Genomic DNA, 23,999 nt, shown 5'->3' with positions numbered 1-23,999 from the left:
ACCTGACTACGACTTCATCCAACCGGGAAGATTCCTCATGCTGCACGCGCATTTTTTAATTGCTAGAGGATATTTTCAACATCGTGGCAGCTGGTAAGTGGTGTTTCATTCTCAGCGAAGTGATTTTGGTGTTTATTTACTTATTATTATTTTACAAGAACGATGTGATGTGAGAACATGCAGATACGTTGTTTATATTGCTGTGTGTAGCCTGTAGTGTAGAAGTAACACTAGCGTGCTGTTTGAGGGAGAAAAGTTTCACAGGCATCGAGGGGTCTGGTCTTTTTTATGTTATTTGAATAAACTTTTATTATATTACAGTACTTATTTATTTTTAACACGTAAAAATAATTATCACAACACTGGTAAGGCTTATTCAGATTTTCTCATTCTCTGAATTATCATTATAAAAATAAAAACAATTCAGATTTTAAATGTGATGCAAATATTTTTTCTAAGATAGCAACAGTGTTTACAACAGCAAGACCACTTTAGCCTGTAAACTCAATAATATCTATCTGGAAATAAATGTAAAAATATCAATGTCAATAAAAATGCATAATATACCTGACATGAAAGTGCAGTGTGAAGGATATGAATAACAAATGTAGCCTGTCATTTGTTTACATTGCAAAGGTGTTTTTGTTGTTTAGTAGCAGAAATATGCAGTTATTAGCCATGTCCACTGTATTTTTTGTTGGTTTTCATGAGACCCCCCTTGAAAAGACCAGGACCCCCCCATTGCCCCCCCAATCAAAATTGTCTGGAGCCGCCACTGCCGGTGGATAGTATCATTCTGTTTGTGACACTGTACACTGCAAAACCATGCCGTTTTTTTACTACCAAGATGCAGTTTCCGACCGTGAGTTATTCCATAATGGACGCAAACAGTTCAGTCGCTGAAGAACTGAAACGTAAACAAAGGAATTATGATCCATATTACAACGTTATTGCTTCATGCTGTCGAGTGTTTAGTAAACACTGTAACTAAGCACTGCAAAGGAAACTCACAGAGTTTATTGGTAGACACATAACCACCAACAATTTATTACACATAAGTACATACAGAGAGGGTTACATACTCACCCACCCTCCAGCGCTAGAGCCCTGCTCAAGGGGTTCCTCCTTTTAGTCGGGACCATCAGTAAGGTGGTTGCTATGAACATAGAACCATAAAAACATTATAGGTCCAGCATAGGAGACTGTTATGCGAGAGGTTTCCACCTAACCTCGATCGGGTGGAGAGCTGGTGGGTACCGGGCTATTGAGGGGAGGATAAAAGTAGTAGTTAAAAAACCCTAAAGGGAACGAGTAGATATGCTGCCTCATCTGGATCACACCCCTTAGGTTCTTAGGTTACCTCCTCATGACCCACGATTCCTCTTACCCCTGCCCACAGGTTGGGGAGGAGTGTGAGTCACGACACTAGCTTTCTGTGTCCTTCATTTATCCTCAGATCAAGACAGGCCAGGACCCCTATGTTGTTTGGGCTCAGACCTGGACCTTCGTGGAATGAAGGATCTGAAAGCAGCAGATTGCGCCTTGGTCTCCCTGAACCTCTCGATAACCGCCTCAACGAAAATACCGAGTTCAGAAGGCGAAACCTGAGCAGATTACCTGAAGCTCGGCTACCTGAACAGGAAAAAGGCTCTTGCCTCTATCCAGGTCTGGTAACACTTTAGAATAAGGTTCCATTAGTTAATGTTAGTTAACTACTTTCGTTAACATGAACTAAGCAAGAACAATCCTTCTACAGCATTTATAAGTCTTAGTTCATGTTAATTTCAACATTTACTAATGCATTATTTAAATCAAAGGTTGTGCTTGTTAACATTAGTTAATGCACTGTGAATTACCATGAACTAACAATGAATAACTGCATTTTCATTAACTAACATTAACGAAGATGAATAAATACAGTAATAAATGTATTATTCATTGTTTGTTCATGTTAATTAATACATTAACTAACATTAACTAATGGAACCTTATTATAAAGTGTTACCCCAGGTCTTTTAGCAGATCAGTCTGATATGCTTTTTTATTTTATTTTTTATTTATTTAGCCAGGAGAATCACACTAAGGTCTTTATATCTCTTTTTCCAGTGAGACCTGGTCAAGACAGCGGCACATTAGCCAAGTAAAACCAGATCAACTTAAACAATTACAAGTATCCGATAAAAGATTTAATAAAATACATTTAAAGATGCTTAGGGTTACAGGTGCATCTAAATTGAGTATATTTTGCAATTCATTCCAGGTCAAAAAGCACAAAAGGAAAATGCCAATACCCTTGGCACTTTTAGCCTATTATTCTGCAGCACATACAAAACGTAACGCTGCATTATAGACAGAGTCCAATTCCCTTAGTACAGAGGAAGCTGCATGCATGTAAACAAGATCACCATAGTCAATTATTGTTAAAAAAGTACTCAACCAGTTTCTTTCGGGCCTCATAGGGAAAACAATTTTTAAAACGATAGAAAAACCCTAGTTTTGATTTAAGCTTCTTCAGCAATTGATCAATGTGAACATTAAATGCTAATTTTTCATCCAGCCATATACCTAAATATTTATAAGAACCGATTCTTTCAATTTCTAAACCACATAAAGTTGAAATTGTCATGTCTGTATCCTTACGGTGAGTGCGGTTAAAAATCATATATTTTGTCTTCTTTGAATTTAAAACTAATTTTAATTTATCCAACTAATATTGTATAGCATTAAATGCTTTTTGTAAATTCATCAGAGCTTGATTTATAGATGCTGCTGCTGTATAAATAATTGAGTCATCAGCATATAGATGCACATTAGCAGAATCTACTCCTGAATCCAAATCATTTATAAAAATAGAGAATAGGATAGGAGATAAAATAGATCCTTGTGGAACTCCTTTTTTAACTTGAAGAAAAGGAGAATTATAATTTTCTATATTCACACATTGAGTTCGTTCTGATAATTAATTATCAAACCATTTCATAGCAACTTTCACTAATACCTATAGATCTAGAAGTTTCTGTAATAATAAATTATGATCAACAGAGTCGAAGGCTTTTGAAAGGTCAACAAATAATGCGGCACAGGACTTTTTACAATCTAAAGAGTTTATAAGGTCATTTGTAACTAATAAAGCTGCAGTTAGGGTACTATGACCTGCTCTAAAGCCTGACTGGTGATCGTTAAGAACATTATTATCTGTTAAAAATTGTTTTAATTGATCGTTTAGCAATGATTCAAATAATTTAGCTAAGACTGGTAATCTAGAAATAGGACGGTAGTTGTTAGGATCTGAAGGATCTCCACTTTTAAATAACGGAATAACTGTTGCTGACTTCCACGCTCTCGGAATAATATTTGAAATTAAACTTAAATTAAATAAATATATAGAAGATCACCATAACTGATTATAGATAAGAAGGCACTCTACTATTTTCTTTTGGGCCTCATAAGGAAAACAATTTTTTATAGATAGAATAGATAGAAGAAACCTAATTTAGGTGTAAGCTTCTTCAACAGTTTATCAATATGAACATCAAATGCTAATATTTCATCCAGCCATATACCTATATATTTGTAGGAACTCACTCTTTCTAATGGTATACAATTTGTATTTGTAATTTTGATATCAGTTAATGTAGAGCAACATCGACTAAAAATAATATATTTTGTATTTTTTCAATTTAAAGCCAATTTTAGTTGTGATAATGAGAGTTGCAGTACTTGAAGCAACTACATAACACATTTCATTACTTGATTTAAGGAAAATGCTGAGGTATAAATAACTGTATCATCAGCATACAGATGTAATTTAGCAGAATCTATTCCGTGACCTAGATCATTAATATAGATGGAAAATAAAAGAGGGGCTAAGACGGATCCTTGAGGAACCCCAGTATTTACTTAAAGGAATGGTGAACTGAAATTTTCCTCATATACACATTTAGTGTGATCTGAAAGATAATTTTCTAACCAGTTTAAAGCTGCTTTACTAAGGCCTATTTATGATCTATGGAATCGAAGGCCTTTGAAAGCTCAACAAATAAAGCTGCACATTACTTTTTACCGTCTAGAGAGGTTATGATATAATTTGACACTAGCATGGCTGCAGTAATGGAGCTAGGTCCTGCTCTAAAACCAGACTGATAATCATAGAGAACATTATTGGCCAGTAGATATTGTTTTAGTTGGTCATTAATTAATGATTTAAAGACCTTTGCTAGAACTGGCAGTCTGGATATGGGACAGTAATTGGACGGTGTTTGGATCTTCAGGATCTCTACCCTTTAATAAAGTGGTAACCATTGCCAATTTCCGCATTTTTTTTATAATATTGGAGACAAGGCTTAAGTTAAATAAAGATGCTATGGGCTCCGCTACAATATCGGCTGCCAATTTTAAGAGTTAGGGTTCGATTTTATCAATTCCTGCCTTTTAAAAAAAAATCTAATTTCATTAGAGCTTTGTGGACCTGAGAAGTGGTAATTGGCACAAAATTAAGTGATTGTGGGGTAGAGATCGACCGATATGGGTTTTTCAATCAGGACCACTTCCGTCAAGTATATGTTTGACAATTATAATTGCATACAGTTATTGTTGGCGGTATGGTTATGTTCTGTCCATGCAGCCATGCTTGGACAGAGCGGGGAGAGCAGCAAGACAAACCCCCCGGGGTACAGAACAGAACCATTATAAACATATAATGTTTATATAATTACAATTCACAATTATGTGAGTTGTAAACAAAATGTGAGAGACTGCTTCCAATGAAGAGACTGTGGATTGTCTCATTCTGTTTGTGACACTGTACGCTGCAAAACCATGCCATTTCCATTTCCGACCGTGAGTTATTCCATAACGGACGCAAACAGTTCTGTCGCTGAAGAACTGAAACGTAAACAAAGGAATTATGATCCATATTACAACGTTATTGCTTCTTCGGACTAAACGTGCTTCATTAGATGTCTCATGAAGCACGTTTCTAACGTTTCTAACTAAACCGGGATTTATAGGTGTGGATGTGTTTATGACTCGTTATTACGACGGATCTGGTATGTACTGCGTTTCTAATGTTCATGTTTGTATGTGTACTGCTTACACAAATGTAGCAAATACAGTCTTTATAAGCTTTCCATTGAAAAACGGCAATCTTTCGTCGATGCTTGAGGCTTATATCTTTATAATGATACATAGTTTGTCAAGATTAAATTTGTCCCTTTTCATTTAATCTATTCATAAACACTGACACATGCAAGATGAGGGGCTTTCAGGACGAGGGCGTGCTGGCTAACTATGGAAGTAAAATAATGACAAATGTCTTTGAAACAAAAAAGCATGCTGAATAGCACTAACTGAAAAGAATATGCATTGCATTAACAGTACTTGCATTTTAATGCCTTGTATTTCCAAGGATTGCATTTTAGGTCCTGAAATTTAACATAGTTGTTCATTTCAGCTGTGAATATTTCAATTAAAAATATTTCACACACCTTTTTAAAATTAAAAAATCAATAATTCATATTCACGTTCCAGAATTCACTTCCAAAATATTCAATCGGTTTAAAAATACGATGTATAATATTCGACAGGCAAATTTCGGTCCATTTTATTTCACTTTCCAAATTCGCTTCCACAAATTCAGCGGTTAAAATTCGGCAGATAATTCGGCCTTTCACATCCGGGAACTGCAGGAATAGCAGTAGAGCACAGAGGCATGATCTCCATTTCCTGTCAGTCGCTCACCAGCAGGCGGTGCAAGCGGCTTCTGATGAAGACCAAAGCAACAGGTGGATTAAGTAATACAGTTACAAAAACTGATCTGCATAGATGGAGCAAGCGCTAAGCAGAAGTTTTGATTATCGGGGCATGTGGAAAAGCTGATTGTGTGAATGTGAATGTTTATTTCAACATCTTTGCCTTTACCATAGACTGTATAAAGGCTGTTACCTGTAGCCTAAGCAGCATTCCCTACCATAAAGGAGATTATAATGGGATTTTACCCAACGCTGAAGTACAGAACTAACATTACATCTAAGGAAGACATATATTGCTTTCGCTTGTTTAGTTTCCGTAACTTTGTGTCATGGCTTGTGTGTTGCTGTGCTGTTATACTGGGGATCCCCTCACGTCACACTGCAGGATTCTCCAATGACGAGTAACGCTCCTCAATTAATTAATACTGTGATATAAGACCTCAGATCTCAGATTAGACTTTATTGATGATTATGCAAACTATATAGACAGTTAAGCAGATATAAAATATGAACGAACGCTCAAGGTTTCACGCGGTTTCCCTGAGAAATCTGTTAAAGAAAATAAAACTGGCTCAGCGCACTAACAGCGATTACATTTACATTTATTCACTTAGCAGACGCTTTTATCCAAGTCACTTAATAAGAAAAACTCATTGTTAAACTTTAACGTTAAAGAATTTACGTCTTTTATTGCCTCAAGATATTAAATTCGGCATCTAATTAATACAATATATTACTGTATATTATGTACATTTCAGCAGATGAGCACAGAAATGAGCCCCACAAACCAAAAAGTTTCACCAAATAATTTTTTTTTCGTAAAAAGAAAACCAAGTGCAGTAGTTTTATGTTTGATATTTGCTGTCTATTCGCCTAAGCTGCTTTAGGGACCATCTGCAAATTTACCTCAAAATGAAACGTAGTACAATATTAAATTCAAATTAATCAGTTTACACTAAATTAATTATTAACTCAAACTGACTAAATATATATGGCCAATAACTTATTTCTCTTTGTATGGACACTACACAAATATTATTTAAGAAAAAAATAGTAAGTCAGTCTTGTATCTAGCAATGTACAACAACTGAAAAACCCTTTCCAGGGATCTTTAATATGTAAATAATTGTATACTGTAAATATATGAAGGGAGGTACAGGAAAAATCTCACTTGTAGATAATCACTATGGGAAACACAAGATTTAGAATTTGACAGTACGTTATTTAAATTTTTTATTAAAACACATTGGACCTTTTAACCCAGTCAGTGGAATTGTCAGATGGTCTCTTAGGTCCCTGCTCTCTCCATGAAGACGCCTAGTTTTTTTCTAGGTGCGTCCGCACCGCATCGAGTTAAAAACATCTACATTTTTCAGAATACCGCAAGCGCACCACGGGTCATCAATCAATCAATCAATCAATCAATCACCTTTATTTATATAGTGCTTTAAACAAAATACATTGTGTCAAAGCACTGAACAACATTCATTTGGAAAACAGTGTCTCAATAATGCAAAATGATAGTTAAAGACAGTTCATCATTGAATTCAGTGATGTCATCTCTGTTCAGTTTAAATAGTGTCTGTGCATTTATTTGCAATCAAGTCAATGATATCGCTGTAGATGAAGTGACCCCAACTAAGCAAGCCAGAGGCGACAGCGGCAAGGAACCGAAACTCCATCGGTGACAGAATGGAGAAAAAAACCTTGGGAGAAACCAGGCTCAGTTGGGGTCAGTTCTCCTCTGACCAGACGAAACCAGTAGTTCAATTCCAGACTGCAGCAAAGTCAGATTGTGCAGAAGAATCATCTGTTTCCTGTGGTCTTGTCCTGGTGCTCCTCTGAGACAAGGTCTTTACAGGGGATCTGTATCTGGGGCTCTAGTTGTCCTGGTCTCTGCTGTCTTTCAGGGATGTAGAGGTCCTTTCTAGGTGCTGATCCACCATCTGCTCTGGATACGTACTGGATCCGGGTGGCTGCAGTGACCCTCTGATCTGGATACAGAGTGGATCTGGTGGCTACGGTGACCTCGGAATAAGACAGAAACAGACAAATATTAGCGTAGATGCCATTCTTCTAATGATGTAGAAAATACGGTGTTATGTGAAGTGTTTCCGGTTCCGGTTTACCTAATTAATGCAGCCTAAAAATCCTTTAAAGGATTTGGATATTAAAAGCATATTAGTATGTTATGTGTATGCCAGGTTAAAGAGATGGGTCTTTAATCTAGATTTAAACTGCAAGAGTGTGTCTGCCTCCCGAACAATGTTAGGTAGGTTATTCCAGAGTTTAGGCGCCAAATAGGAAAAGGATCTGCCGCCCGCAGTTGATTTTGATATTCTAGGTATTATCAAATTGCCTGAGTTTTGAGAACATGTGGCAAGAACTAACCAGTCAGCTTTATCCTTTCCCATAACAAAGTTGAAAGTTCAGCCAAGATGAAGGAACAGCTGATCATGGCTGTATATGGATTGCCATTTTGAAATAAATTTTGTGGCAGAGCTACTGCAAGCGATTTTTAGTGCTGCAAATCCATTTATCCTTTGCTGAAATTTTCGCATCTTCATGGAGAGAGCAGGTCATGGATGCTTAGCAACGGCAGACGCCTCATGAGCGCAACTGCCCGAGCGTATTGGAAATAAGGAGAAAGCCGTGTGCCTAGCGTTTTCCATGCGTTTTTAAGCGTGATATGTGAAAAGCCCCTTACTCGTCATTGGGGAATCCTGGAGTGTGACGTGAGGGGATGTAATGTTAGTTCTGTACTTCAGCGTTGGGTAAAATCCCATTATAATCTCCTTTATGGTAGGGAATGCTGCTTAGGCTACAGGTAACAGCCTTTATACAGTCTATGGTAAAGGCAAAGATGTTGAGATAAACATTCACATTCACACAATCAGCTTTTCCACATGCCCCGATAATCAAAACTTCTGCTTAGCGCTTGCTCCATCTATGCAGATCAGTTTTTGTAACTGTATTACTTAATCCACCTGTTGCTTTGGTCTTCATCAGAAGCCGCTTGCACCGCCTGCTGGTGAGCTGGTTATCTGCCGAATTTTAACCGCTGAATTTGTGGAAGCGAATTTGGAAAGTGAAATAAAATGGACCGAAATTTGCCTGTCGAATATTATACATCGTATTTTTAAACCGATTGAATATTTTGGAAGTGAATTCTGGAACGTGAATATGAATTATTGATTTTTTAATTTTAAAAAGGTGTGTGAAATATTTTTAATTGAAATATTCACAGCTGAAATGAACAACTATGTTAAATTTCAGGACCTAAAATGCAATCCTTGGAAATACAAGGCATTAAAATGCAAGTACTGTTAATGCAATGCATATTCTTTTCAGTTAGTGCTATTCAGCATGCTTTTTTGTTTCAAAGACATTTGTCATTATTTTACTTCCATAGCTAACAGGTTAAGCAAATGTGCTGCGTTACGAGGAGCATGTAATATGCATTAATGCTGTAAGTTGAATAATGGAGGGTAGTAGTCCAGCAGGGGAAGCACTCTTCGGAAACTTAGGATGACATCCAGTCTGAACGAAAATGCTCCATATAAACACCTCAGTCAGAATAAAATTGCCCAAACCGAAATGGTAATCTGTTTAAAGGAGTGAGGTAACCTTTTATAACCAAACTAAATTAAAATTCTTCCATGTAAACGTGTTAAACCGATTAGGCATACTTATATCTATGTAACCACATCAATAGTCTTAGTCATCCGAATGGGAACGTGATGTCAGCAACGCTGTGCATTCAGTGATTAGTAGACATTGACATTACAGTAGAGACTGGAAAATTGTGGACGAAAAAGATACAATTCCAATTATACAATAACACTCATTAGAATGAAATCTGGAAACTCATGACCAGAGCAGAAAGCTGATGTAATAGTGAGCAAAATTGACTGCTTTTCATATTAGAAACAACACTATGATAGTGAATGGCTCAATGAAAACAAAAATTTGCCTGTCATTGTACGAATTATACAGATTCATAAACCCATTTGTAAATGTTGTGCGATAGCACGTTGCAAGAACTATCTGCGTTCATAAGCCGCCTCCTTATAATTCATTGTTTAATGAACCTGGTGAGAAATCGTGTATTTTTCCATGTAAGTACACAATTATTATTTTAATTATTATTATCATCATTTGATTTTTTTCTCTTTTTTTAATATCAGAATACAATTTCAGAGCTGCATTACAGAAGGTCTTAAGCTACAGTTTTTTCCCTTTGCTGATTTAAAATAATTTATGGATGTTTTCTGCCAGCAACACTATAGAACCTTTAATGTTCTCATGTGTCACACAACACGCCAATATCAATAATTCTGTGTCACAGCTGAATGGACGAAGCGGTTTTGGTCCCAAGCGCAAATGCATCGCTGTGCGGGAGACTCTGCTCTTGCGTTCTGCTGGCGGATCCAGTGCGTAGCGTCGCTTCACATTTTTGGCAGTTTGGTATAATTTAGAAACAGTGCCTAATGTGGGGGAGGTTTCCCTCGCTTCAGCGATCAGCTGAAGGGTCGAATATTAGTCTTAATTCCAAGCAAGTGCGAGCAGTTATTAAAAATATCAATGCAACCGCGGGCTCGAAAGCACGTCCACATGTAAACACCATATCGGATTAGATAATGTCTCATTTAAACAGTCCACCGAATCTTTAAATCTGAATGAAAAAATAAAATACATGTAGACGTGGCTATTGAGATCACGTTCTAATAAGCCTATGTATAGAAGCCATAGAGTGATAAATGCATGCTTTTGAAGCTGCGTGCATCTCAAACACTCACACAGCTAATGTGACATCAACCTCAGAAATAAACACCAGTGACATTGCGATTTCGCCGCTAAATACAGCGAACCCCCATTGAAACACTTACACGAGAATGCTGGTCTCGTCTAAGCCTGTTGTCATGGCCTTATCTGCGTGTCCTTAGAGTGATTGCATGCTCTAGCTGTGTATTGCTCCAGGTGTATGAACACAGATGTATGAATGCAAAACTATGTTAACCACTAAGCAACATACACAGTGATATGGGAATTTAAATAGACCGCATGTGGTAGGTGTCTATACTGGATTGGTACACGTCAGGAACAGCTGACTGTCAGCTGATGAAAGCGTGACTAACGTGGCCTGACTGAACTAACGCAATGCTCGATTTCTATAGCCGATGCCAATGTTTAGAAGTCAGGGTCAGCCGATGGCCGATATGTGCTGCCAATTTTTAGGGCTGATATCTTGAAGTTTTCCCCTTCATTTGCATGCTAAATGTCACACTAATAAAAATTCTAAACTTTCTAAAACTTATTATCATTTATTGAGAACCGACTTGAACTCTCAAATCTTAATTTTGTGCACTGCACGGTATTAAAATTAAAAATGTATCCAAAGTTAACCAAACAAATCAATAAACTGACCAAGTATTAAATATATAAAACAGGTATATATATATATATATATATATATATATATATATATATATATATATATATATATATATATATATACGTATGTATATGCAGTGTTTGAAATAACGGCGTTTAAAAGAATGGCGTTAGGTAACGACGTTGTAACAGTTTCAAAGTTACTTATGGTGTTATTCTACTACCCACCATTGGGGGACACTGTTGTTCCTTTATGCTAAGGTTAAATACAGGTGAGAAGTAGAAGAAGGGAGAACTGTTTGGTAAGAGGAAAGCATGGCTTCCCTCTGGTAACCTAACCCATACTGATGTCCTGATTGGGAAACGTACCGTTTTATGCTTGATCAAAAATGACTCCTTTTACCTACCCTTGTTTTGTACCCATGGTCCATTTTTCCATTTCATGGTACATGTTGGAAATAGGAAGAATAAATTTACCAACTTTGCTTTGGGTCACCGAAAAGGGATATACCTTGAAGAGGATAAGAAATGTTTTCTTCTTTAGTCTGGAATTGCTGTGTGGATTATTGAATTTGATCTGGACTGTTACCAAGGATTGAATAATTGGGTACAGCTACATTGTCTAGAAGAGTTCCTCTTTCAACTATGGACTGTGTTATATAGCCTAAGTATTCTTGCATTCATTACATCCAATATTAAATGCTCATATCATCATGACTATGCATTTTGTATTTTTAATTGTTGGTTGAGTCATTTTGTACTATTGGATTATGGTATGTTAATTTGTTTTGGGTTTATTATTGTGCATTTCATTGTTGTTTTTTCATAATATATCTCTATGAAGAAAATCAATTTTTTTCTATTGTTTTTTTTTTTTTTTTTTTCATCAAACAGTTTAAAGGGGGGGTGAAATGCTATTTCATGCATACTGAGTTTTTTACACTGTTAAAGAGTTGGATTCCCATGCTAAACATGGACAAAGTTTCAAAAATTAAGTTGTACGTTTGAAGGAGTATTTCTGTTCCAAAAATACTCCTTTTGGTTTGTCACAAGTTTCGGAAAGTTTTTTTCGAGTATGGCTCTGTGTGACGTTAGATGGAGCGGAATTTCCTTATATGGGTCCTAAGGGCACTTCTGCCGGAAGAGCGCGCTCCCGTATAGCAGAGCAGAGAGGCTGTGCACAGACAATCACTGATCAGAGCGAGAGCGTCGCGAAATGTCACAAAAGGAGTGTGTTTTTGGTTGCCAGGGCAAGACAACCCTGCACAGATTACCAAAAGAGAAACAGCATTAAGGGACCAGTGGATGGAGTTTATTTTTACAGAGCATCGTCGGAGTTGTGCAAGTGTTTGTGTTTGTTCCCTGCATTTCGAAAATGCTTGTTTTACAAACAAGGCCCAGTTTGACGGCGGATTTGCACATCGTTTATTTCTTAAGGATGATGCAGTCCCAACGAAAAAGGGTCACGATCGTGTGTTGGAACCGCAGGCGGTGAGTAAAATTGCTTAAAATATCTCTGCCTCCTAGTTAGTGCAACCACCTCCCATCGGAGACCGGGTTCGAGCCCCGCTCGGATCGAGTCCTTGCTGCTGCTGCTCTTGTTTAGTTTCAGCCTCGGGATCTGATTCTGGATCATAAATATACGCTGAATCTGACTGTTAGCCATGGTTTGTTTTGGATGATGGTTTTTTCCTCAAGGTAATGTCAGCTTCCAAACAAAAGCCTACGCAAAAGCTTACTGGCGCTCGTGATTCTTTAGCTCCGCCCACACGCCACGCCTCCAGTCGGTCGTGTTTTTCCGGGAAAAATCGGTACAGACTATCTTTCTCTTATGAATATAATAAAACTAAAGACTTTTTGGAGTTATGAAGGATGCAGTACTACTCTATAGGTACTCAAGATTAACAGGATATTGAATGAAAACGAGCATTTCACCCCCCCTTTAATGATTGTGAAAAGTTGGTATGTAGATCCCTCCCCAAATTACTTTAAGATTTATAGTAAACTTTTACCATAGAAGTACGAGTTTGTTATAACGTTATTTTTTCAGTAACACGGTAATCTAACTAATTACTTTTCCCGTCGTTACAACGCTGTTAACGTTACTGAACGTTAAATGCGGTGCGTTACTATGCATTGATTTAATAAACTATGCAATCCGAACGGACCCCTGGCTCACACAGCGAGTGAGGAGGGGGGTTAATGACGAGGTAAGCGGTTGTGATTGGCTAAGGCAGAGTCATGTGTTTCATGGTAGCCAATCAGAGCCAGTGTTTTTACACACATGCCGGCACACACGGCTGCGCCAGCGGCGCCAAAGACACACACACACACACACACACACGCAACAGCTACACAGAGATTCGCAGCAGAGATGGTGAGTCAGGAGCAATCCGATGAAAAGTTGGCATTTTCAAGGTGAAGATATAAGCACTACTTCAAATTCATTGTAGTCAAAGGCAAGAACGTGCATGGAATGTGTACATGTAATGTGTGACACGCATCTACAAAGCTAGTGGCCAAAACACTTTTCTTACGAAGATAATACTTGAAGTGCAGGATAAAACTCTTGCTGTCTGTTGACGTGCAATAAATATTGAAAGTTATGTAAGAAACACCTGTCTGTTCTACTCATTTCAACTGACTTTTGAAAACTGCAAAAAAAAAAAAAAAAAATTACAAATTCTCTGACATGTAGCAACTTTATTTTTATTTTTTTATAGTAACGCAAATAGTTACTTTCCCTGGTAACGAGTTACTTTTATTATAGAGTAATTCAGTTACTAACTCAGTTACTTTTTGGAACAAGTACTGAGTAACTATAACTAATTAATTTTTTTAAGTAACGTTCCCAACACTGTGTATATGTATGTGTATATATGTATATGTATGTATGTATGTCAATAATTTCCATTCCATTTCCATAATCATTTCCATTTTTAGAGCATTTATCAAGCAGAATTTTTCAAGTTTGTTGGAACATAAATGTAAACATAAACATACATTTAAATAAAATCAATACAATTTTATAAATAAAAATGAATTAAGCCGAAAAACATAAAAAAATAAATAGTAGTGCTGCAAATACTAGCAACCAGCAACATTTGTGTTTGGTATAAATGACACAGAACATCTAAAGTGCATTCTAATTTCAAACTTACATCGAAGTCTGTTCATTATTGAACAGTCAACCAAACACTGGTCAGTTTAAATAGACGTAGTATCGTACCACTCCACTCTGCTGTTATGCCAAGGATGTGTTTGCTCATGTGAAGAGGATGATCTTTTCCGTCTAGTTTACATAAAAAAATATATATATATTATAGTTTAACATTCAGATACATTGCGGATGTGAAAACATCTGGATATGTGCAGAACGAGACATGAGCAATAACCTCCAAATAAATCTAGCCAAACCCACACTTGCTCATCCTAGTATAAAAGCACACATGCTCTCGATCTAATGCACTGTAAATGACAGATTTTTTTTAAACAAATAGGCCTAGCGGTCGACCTCTATTGTGGAGGGCAGTGTTGAAGTTAAGGGCAGTGTTATCCTTATCTTTTGATTGGAATGTGTTTGTCACTAATGGATATAAATATAGATTTAAAATAATACCAAGCCAGAGTAACATCTCTGGCATAACATCATGGCATGCATGACACAACACCCAGACCACTATTGAGGAGATCACTAAAGCTTGATCATTAAAATGCTTAAAAAATATTTTATATATATAACGAGGTGAAGTTTTAGGAGTTTTACAATTTCTCACACAGACAACAGCACAGTGATTGCTAATGTCATTACAAAAAACACCAGAAGCAGAATATCTGTGGGAAGTATTAGTTAAAGTTATATTGAATAAAGTGGATCAGTCTATATCCTTTTGATTCATCCTAGTTGTTGAACTTATCAATTGAACCAAATGAAGAGAGTCTCTCTGAAAAGATCAGATGACGACAGCCAATCCCAGTAGAAATCGTCCGGTAAGATCAATTCATATTTAGTCCAGTCATGAAAGAAGTTTGCAAGTAAAGTACATGCCTCACTTGATGATGATGTGGGTGGGTGATAACAACCAGCCACAACAATCTCAGAACCAGAAAATTTTAATTTGAGAACTAAGAGTTCCATACCATTTGGTTTGTTGATGAAATGTATGCAGGAGCAGTTTAAATTAGATTTCACGTATATAGCAACCCCCCTTCCCTTTTTAACACGATCAGATCTGAAGACGTTGTATGCATCAATTTTGATCATATCGTTTGTGACTGATGTTTTTAGCCAAGTCTCGGTAATGAACGTATTAGCCCAGATTCTTACAGAATCCATTGTATTAATAAGGCTGCGCACATTCAGATGAAAACAGCGTAATCCATTGATGCTTTGAAGTCATCAGGCATTTGTAGTTGATGAGCTGCTTGAAGTACAACCATCCATCGTGTGTAATGAAGCCACAGCCTGACCTGCTGTCGCATATGCCTTGCTGTTTAAGCGAGATGTATTTCTTGAAGGAGCCTAGATGGCAAGGCGGGAGATTAAGAGAGGATGTCTCCCCCGCAGAAAGAAAGCTCTTTATACAGGGGGCATCTTCTTATAGCTGCTTTCGCGCATCGCCATAACTCTTATGCCGAAACCGATGGATGCGAGATAAGAACGACCTCTTTCATTTGTTTTCGATCTCTGTATGGAGAGCAGGCAGTTCAAATAATCTCAAAAATCTCTGTTATAATGTAATAAATATATGCATAATTAATATTTCATAATGTCTACAATTCGTGTGTTATAATGAGGGAAAATGTGAGCATGCAAATTTCAGCAATGCATTGCTCAATGCTGAAAACACGTGTTATAGCCTAAATAGAGACTCTGCTTACACTTGCACTTGCTAATTGTTTGTATTTTATATTAGTTCATGTTGCTTTTGTGCAATAGATGAATAATAATTTATTTGTTTTAGATATTTTTTTTGTATTTCTATTTTACTGGAGTCCCATGAATCATTTTATTATACCGAATCCCGCACACACATAAGTCTCTGCACTCGCCTATCAAGTCTTGTCCCACGCGCTGCACTCCATTGCGTTGATTCTCATGGGAGAAGGTCTCTAATCCACTGGCACTTTACTTGACAGTGCGTGTGCTACATAAGTTTTACTATCTTTAGATTATAACACACTGCATTCTGTCAGCAGTGTAATGCGGCAGTAACGTATTGAGACCCACTGTAAATCAAGATTTTGCATGATTTATGTGAGGGTAGTTTTAGGGACGGGGTTAGTTGTGTTCATTCGTATGAATTCATATGATTTCGCCACCTAGTAAAATATGTACAAATTGCAGTGAGATCAGGTTGGACAATTTACAAAGTCCACAAATTGCATTTAAATAAACACACATTTTGATTGGTAATGACAGTCATACGTCATTTCATGATGACAAACACAACACGACACCATCATTATTTTGAAACATGCTAGAGGGAACTAAACTTTAAAATGGGACATTGCCTCTCCTCGTTCCTTGCTCTGTGCTCCTCACAGTAGCACCCCATGACAGAATTCCAGACCCCAAAACGAAAGTAAGCTATAATGGAGGAACGAGCGAGGTTCCTTGACGTGGCTCAAACGAGCCTTTACCCAGTTAGTAACGTGAGGGCATTAGTGCTGCTCGCCCTCACCAGCTCCCTCGAGGGGAAACCCTAGTGATGCTGTTACGGATTGGGATGACATACCATAACCCTGCAGAGCTCCCAGTCACTACCAATCTTGGCTGGAAAAAGGCAGTCATCTGGTTTCTGGAGAGTCTCTGATAGTTAATGTTAATGTGGCAAGCCCACAGGACATTAATATGGCAAGCCTCACAGCCTCAAAGCTCACTCCAGTGCCTGCTCCTCATAAGCGCCTTCCTGAGTTTGCTCCAGTGTTGGACTAGCCCCAGAGCAAAGCCCAGGAAGGGAACCCAATCCCCAGTCTAGCCCAGGATGGGCTTCTGTTTTTATAGTTAAGACCAGGATGGGCTACTTTTCCCGAATTAAGCCCTAGATGGACTCCTGATTAAATATTTAGCCCAGAGAGGGCTCCTAATTCCTTTTTTAGCTCAGCGAGGGCTCCAGCCCCAGAGCTCCCTCCAGTGTCCGCCAGAGCCAGCTCCTCTGGAGCGCCTATCAAGATACTATTGTTGTATAAAATTAATATCACATTTGCAAACTTCCTTTATGTCACTCATCTTAGTTCATTATGATCTCACAAACTTCTGTTATAATAGGGCTTGGGCGTCGTGACGTCATTACTTAGCATGGCCGGCATGTTGATGGCCTCCTTTACTGCTACTGGGACTACTGAGCAGTGTTTAGACGTACTCCCTCTCAGCCATGTGTCTTAATTTGATTAATTAAAAATCTATTTCAACCATGGTAAACTGTTGATACACTTTAGGGAGTAATAGCGCAACACATAAATGCATGGGGAAAAATGAAAATGGAATAACTTTCCACCACTTTCCTGCTTGTATGCGTGACCACGGAGACCATAACATCTGAATATTTACTAAAATTTCCCGCATACTCATCCAACATACGGGAACATTCAACATCTTCTTTCTGTTGCTATCCCTCTGCTGACAGCAAAAAATTTGTATTAACTAAGCGAGTTGTGAAGCTAGGTCTAACGTGACTTTGCTTACAGATTGGAGTGAAATTGTGCTCTCACAACAACCACGCTATCAAGTCCAACATCATGCTAAGGTTGTTTTTTTAAGTAAGCAAAACAATGCTTTGAAAACATCTGCTTCGCTGGAAGGGCAAGGGGTAGCAACAGGACAACAGCACAGAGACTTGACAGGTCTGATGGAGGGGCTTACGGGATATTTTACAGGAAAATACTAAAACGGAAAGACAGCGGGAAAAGAGCTCAAATACGTGAGAACCCCGGAAAAAAAACGGGTGGGTTGTCAGTTAATAACTACACTTTTGAAACACATTGTTAAAAGTACATGTGTGAATGGTTGTTAGCACTAACGGTTACTAAACTAGCAGCTAGGTGAAGCGCAGCTTACCTTTGTCTGTATTACTGTATACAGTTTGCTGGCTTTATGATCTGCAGCTCCTGAACCTATCCATTTGTGAACTGTACATGAGACTTGACTTCTAGCTTCGGAACTATTCTGAAGTGTAGGCGCTCACAAAACAAACAAGGCAGCCGAAGATATCTGTAATGCAAAAGTGCTGCAGCAAGTCGTCATCGGTGCTCCACTCTTTGTTGGGAATTTCATATGTATCCAAATCGTTAATAGTGCTTTTTTGTCCGCATACCGGTCCCTGGCATCCCTAATTAGCGTATCCCTGTAAATACCACAACCTTTTCACGATTTTAACATATTTTTTCTTTCTCCCAACTCGACTTGCTGTTTGTTTACATACACGAGGCCATCGACATGGCCGCCATATCCCATAATGCAACGCGGTGCCCAAGTCCTATTAATGAAGCTCTGTACTCTGCACACTAAATCTATTATTTACATTGTGTCTTCAAACCCGATTCCAAAAAAGTTGGGACACTGTACAAATTGTGGATAAAAACAGAATGCAATGATGTGGAAGTTTAAAATATCAGTATTTTATTCAGTATACAACACAGATGACATATAAAAAGTTTAAACTGAGAAAATGTATAAGTTTAAGGGGAAAATAAGTTGACTTTGGCATCAACAGATCTGAAAAAAAGTTGGGACAAGGCCATGTTTACCACTGTGTGGCATCCCCTCTTCTTTTTATAACAGTCTGCAAACGTCTGGGGACTGAGGAGACAAGTTGCTCAAGTTTAGGAATAGGACTGTATTAGGTTTTCTTTGTCGCATCTTCATCTTTATGATGCACTAAATGTTTTTTGTGGGTGAAAGATCTGGACTGCAGCTGGTCATTTCAGGACCTGGATCCTTCTTCTACGCAGCCATGATGTTGTAATTGATGCAGTATGTGGTCTGTCATTGTCATGTTGGAAAATGCAAGGTCTTCCCTGAAAGAGACGATGTCTGGATGGGATCAGATGTTGTTCTAGAACTTGGATTTACCTTTCAGCATTGATGGTTCCTTTCCAGATGTGTAAGCTGCTCATGCCACACACACTCATGCAACCCCATACCATCAGAGATGCAGACTTCTGAACTGAGCGCTGATAATAACTTGGGTTGTCCTTGTCCTCTTTAGTCCAGATGACATAGTGTCCCAGTTTTACAAAAAGAACTTCAAATTTTGATTCATCTGACCACAGAACAGTTTTCCACTTTGCTGCAGTCCATTTTAAATGAGCCTTGGCCCAGAGAAAACACCTGCGCTTCTGGATCATGTTTAGATATGGCTTATTTTTTGATCTATAGAGTTTTAGCAGGCAACAGCGAATGGCACGGTGGATTGTGTTCACCGACTATGTTTTCTGGAAGTATTCCTGAGCCCATGTTGTGATTTCCATTACAGTAACATTCCTGTATGTGATGCAGTGCGTCTAAGAGCAGAAGATCACGGGCATCCAGTATGATTTTCCGGCCTTGACCCTTACACACAGAGATTGTTCCAGAATCTCGAATAACTTCAAACTCTTTGCAGTTTTTATCTGAGAAACTCCTTTCTGATATTGCTCCACTATGTTTCGCCGCAGCACTGGGGGAATTGGTGATCCTCTGCCCATCTTGACTTCTGAGAGACACTGTCACACTGAGAGGATCTTTTTATACCCAATCATGTTCCCAATTGACCTAATAAGTTGCAAATTGGTCCTCCAGCTGTTCCTTATATGTTCATTTAACTTTCCCGGCCTCTTATTGCTACCTGTCCCAACTTTTTTGGAATGTGTAGCTCTCATGAAATCCAAAATGAGCCAATATTTGGCAAGACATTTCAAAATGTCTCACTTTCAACATTTGATATGTTATCTATATTCTATTGTGAATCAAAAATAATTTTATGAGATTTGTAAATTATTCCATTCCTTGTTTTACTCACAATTTGTACAGTGTCCCAACTTTTTTAGAATCAGGTTTATATATACTTTGTTATAATGAGAGGATCTGAGCTTTAATGACTCAGCACTGGAAAAAAACTGCAGTCTGCTTTCACAATCTGTTTTTTAAGGAGCAGGAAATGCAGCGATAGAGAAGCTTTCCATTGGCTGGAGACTGCAGGTTATTACAAATCACAAAAGCCAACATAAACAAAAAAAAAAAATATATATATATTATATATTATAGCACTGCAAATAATGAGATCGCATTAAGGTTTTTTAATATTGAATTTCAATACTGAATTCATAAAATATAGAAACTACTTTCATTTCCCCCAAAAACTAAAATCTTAAGCAGCTGAAACCCTCCATTTCCAGCCCTGTGGAAGAGGTTTACACTATGATTGTGATCAATGACCCTGACTATGACTGTCTCTTCTTTAACGACAGTGATGCCTGTTGCTGCCGCTGTGTTCATTGCTGTTATTGCTGTTATTGCTGTCATTGCTGCTGTTCTCTGGTTGATCTGGAGAAAAAGAGCTGGTGAGTTTCAGATTCACTAATTTCTATAAATTAAAAGCAGCACAGATCTCACTGTAATGATTAGCAAACAAGCACATCATGTTCACATTATTTGTATTATAGAAACGTGGATTATGTGATAATGTGAAACAGAAATGTATTCCTGTAATGTCAGTCTCACGGAGTTACCAAGTTTATATCATTCATTCTAATGATTCTACTTAATCTTGCTTTTGTGTAATCTGAATGTCATTAGCATTGTTAGCATTCAGTGTTTTGCATGTGTTTCATAAAATGTATCATTCATATGAGGCACATTGTTTTCAGGTAATAAAAGAGAGACGGGTGAAACAGCGGTGAGTTCAGTAAAACCAGTGATGTAGATCTGATTTCTGTCTTTAAAGCTCAATAAAGAGTGAATCCTCAGTCTGAACTGTTTGTTTTCTGAAGGTCAAAGATGAGAATGAAGATAAAGTGACGTATGAGACGATCAACATGTCGACTCCTGCTGCTGCGAGAGACAATGTGAGTCAAATAAAGCATTAGACGTTCAGTTCTGGTCTATAATCTCATATTATTTGACACATTACAGTGACACACGTCTGTTCTGTGTGTTAAACGTTTAGGAGCAGACAGATGATGTGACTTACTCTGAAGTCTCTTCTTCCAGTAAAAAGCCAGTCAAATCAGTCAAAGTGAGTAGACAGCAGCTCCTTCTCTTGTTCTTCATCACTATTCAGAGAAAACAGCAGCTTCTCTCGTCTGTACGCTGCTGAGATGTAGTTCTGAATCTGAATCTCAGATAAATGAAGCTTTATCAACACGTGTCTGTGGTTCAGACACTGACGGAGAAACTCTGTGCTGTTCTTTCAGGATCAAGATGATTCAGTGACTTACGCTGCCATCAGAGGAACACAAAATGAGCTCCACAAATAAAGATTCATGATACAGAGGAGCGTGAGCTTCTCACATCAGCTGCAGATGTGACGCTTCTATGACTGATGAGATTTATAGCTTTGCTGTTTGGAAGAATTAGATATTTGTATGTGAATCAACATAACTTGTATGCAGATATTTGTTGAATTCATACAGAGCCCCTAAAAGTACATGTGGAAGGATTTTTTTTTTTTTTTCAAAACTTTTGAATTCCCTTTAGAAAGTTTTGCATTCTCTCGCAAAACCAGTTGAGTAAACACTCTTCCTGTTTACTTTATTATTATTATAATTTACATAATAATATAAAAAATCATATTCAATTCTTAATACCCCTGTAAAATTGGGCCTGCCTTTACCTAAAACTGCCTTTACCCCAGAACCCCTTCTCTCCAAATCAGTACTGCAAGCCAAAACTTCTCTATTCACTAAAACTGTATTCTAGTGTTATTACTTCTCAGTTACAGGTAAATTTTTTTAAACTAAACAAATTCAAGATAGAATTTGTTTTTTTGTTTTTTGCAAACATACTTGGCAAAAATGTAATTGCAGATATTCTATATTGCTTAAAAGTACATAAAGCTCAATTATACAAAAACAAATATATAACAGATATATTGATTTCCTTATATTTTCCCGATATTTAAGCATTTTACCATAATCAGATATCGGTTTCATAATATTGGATTCACTGTTTTAAATGCCGCCCTCTTGTGGGTGTTTGGAAATTGGACACAGGATCACCATTGCAGCACGTCTGAGGGGAGACAATACAACAAACACAACTGCGTGAAGGTACTTGATTTGCTGTAGTTAGTAAACTTTATAACTTTATAACATAACAGCCAGTTATGAACAAATTAGATGCATTACATAAATGTCTGATATATAGTTTATGTAGCTTGGCTCTAAGAAATAGAGACTAACTCACGGAGTCATGTTACATAATCCATCAATTCCCGTCCCAATAAAAATCTTTTCCTGAATTAATATGTAGCTATGAATTAGCGTATGTTGGAAATAAAAGCACTCAATTTAATTTAATTCTCTCTCTGTTGTCTATGCTCATCATTAGTCTCGTGAAGTTGGGGTCACCCAGATAATCAGTCAAGATCCTCTCCCAATAAAGACATTACTTTGCATGAACTCAGAGGTGGGAAGTCCAGGGGCCAAAGAGTAAAAGTCCTGCCATATTTTTGCTCCACTCATGAACTCAGCAGCTGATTTCAGAGGAGGAACCAAGCCATTCCTTCAATTCACAAACGAGTCTCCAGTTTATGGAAGCATATGGGTAGCATTATTCAATTTGGGATGTAATATGCAAAATGACAATACAATATGTAAAATGGCAATGCATTTCTGTATTTACATTTACATTTTCCAATACATCTGTGCAACGTTTGGTGCAAAATGAAAATGAAAATTAAATTACATAATTTTCATTTGCCATTTACTACACCAGTTTTAATATGTAAAATGAATATTAATTTTAACGCTTTATAAGTTGCAAAATTAAAATTAAAATGTATTACAGAAATGATTAGATATGTCTAACATGTTAAAGCAAAAACTGTGGCAAAATGATCATTTAAATGCTATTTTTCTTAATTGCATTAACACTCACAGTCAAGACACTTACGATTGCATTTTCATTCGGTGTCCCGCAATGAATGTAGCAAAACTCAATGTGCACATTGAAAATGCATTCCGAGCCGATCACGTGTCCCCGCCCTCGCGCCACGTCAATCATTGTGTGAACAAGGCGGGGCTTACAGAAGGTCAGAGACTCAAGTCTCAAGAAGAGGATTCAATCAAGTGAGACAACATGGACAAGACAGTTGGTCCGTGTATGTTTTGATCATTTCGGTTTATGGCTTCAATATTTCATCCGGATTTGTGGGCGGAGCTGAAACGCTGCTTTCATCTGATTGGTCGAATCGGATCGGTTTTCATCTGACAGCCTTCAGCTGAAATGTCTGAAACTACGCTCACTGTTAATTAGCATAATATTTGAATCAGATGTAGCTGGGCACATAATTCGTGCTGCTGAGACCTGCAAATTATTTCTAGGTTGTAGTATTGTATGAATATTTTCCCACTGATAAAAACAGTGCAAATAGTTCTGTCCCTTTGGATAACAGTAAAGTGGAAATAAATATAGTTACATTTATGAAATAAAATTAAATAGGATTTTTTGGGAAGGTAAGTCTGGCCAGTTATACAAGCAACACGAGTCGGACGAGTCTAAAGATATGAGCTGAATTGGGTGAAACATTAAAGTTCTAGTCTGTGTCAATTACTCTCATAATAAATAATAATAATAATGTTTACTGTGTTTTTCGGTATAAGTTGCATCAGTCCAAAAATACGTCATGACGAGGAAAAAAACATATATAAGTC

At 37.5% G+C, this 23,999-nt stretch overlaps 1 protein-coding gene across 1 annotated transcript in view; it reads left to right on the top strand.

The window, feature by feature from the left end:
* Nucleotides 1-22,806, top strand: part of LOC113098319 (uncharacterized) — a 35,568-nt gene extending 12,762 nt beyond the window's left edge. Inside the window, exons 5-9 of the mRNA XM_026263348.1 lie at nt 20,595-20,687; nt 20,994-21,022; nt 21,117-21,191; nt 21,293-21,361; nt 21,540-22,806. Coding sequence (XP_026119133.1) covers nt 20,595-20,687; nt 20,994-21,022; nt 21,117-21,191; nt 21,293-21,361; nt 21,540-21,602 — 329 coding nt within the window. The 3' untranslated portion in view covers nt 21,603-22,806. The remainder of the gene's footprint in view (nt 1-20,594; nt 20,688-20,993; nt 21,023-21,116; nt 21,192-21,292; nt 21,362-21,539) is intronic.
* The last annotated feature ends 1,193 nt before the right edge of the window (nt 22,807-23,999 follow it).

This window comes from Carassius auratus, unplaced genomic scaffold (assembly GCF_003368295.1).
Source record: "Carassius auratus strain Wakin unplaced genomic scaffold, ASM336829v1 scaf_tig00216514, whole genome shotgun sequence".
NCBI classification, from domain to species: domain Eukaryota; kingdom Metazoa; phylum Chordata; class Actinopteri; order Cypriniformes; family Cyprinidae; genus Carassius; species Carassius auratus.
The sequence above is the reverse complement of the archived record's forward strand: the minus strand, read 5'-3'. Positions and strand labels throughout refer to the sequence as shown.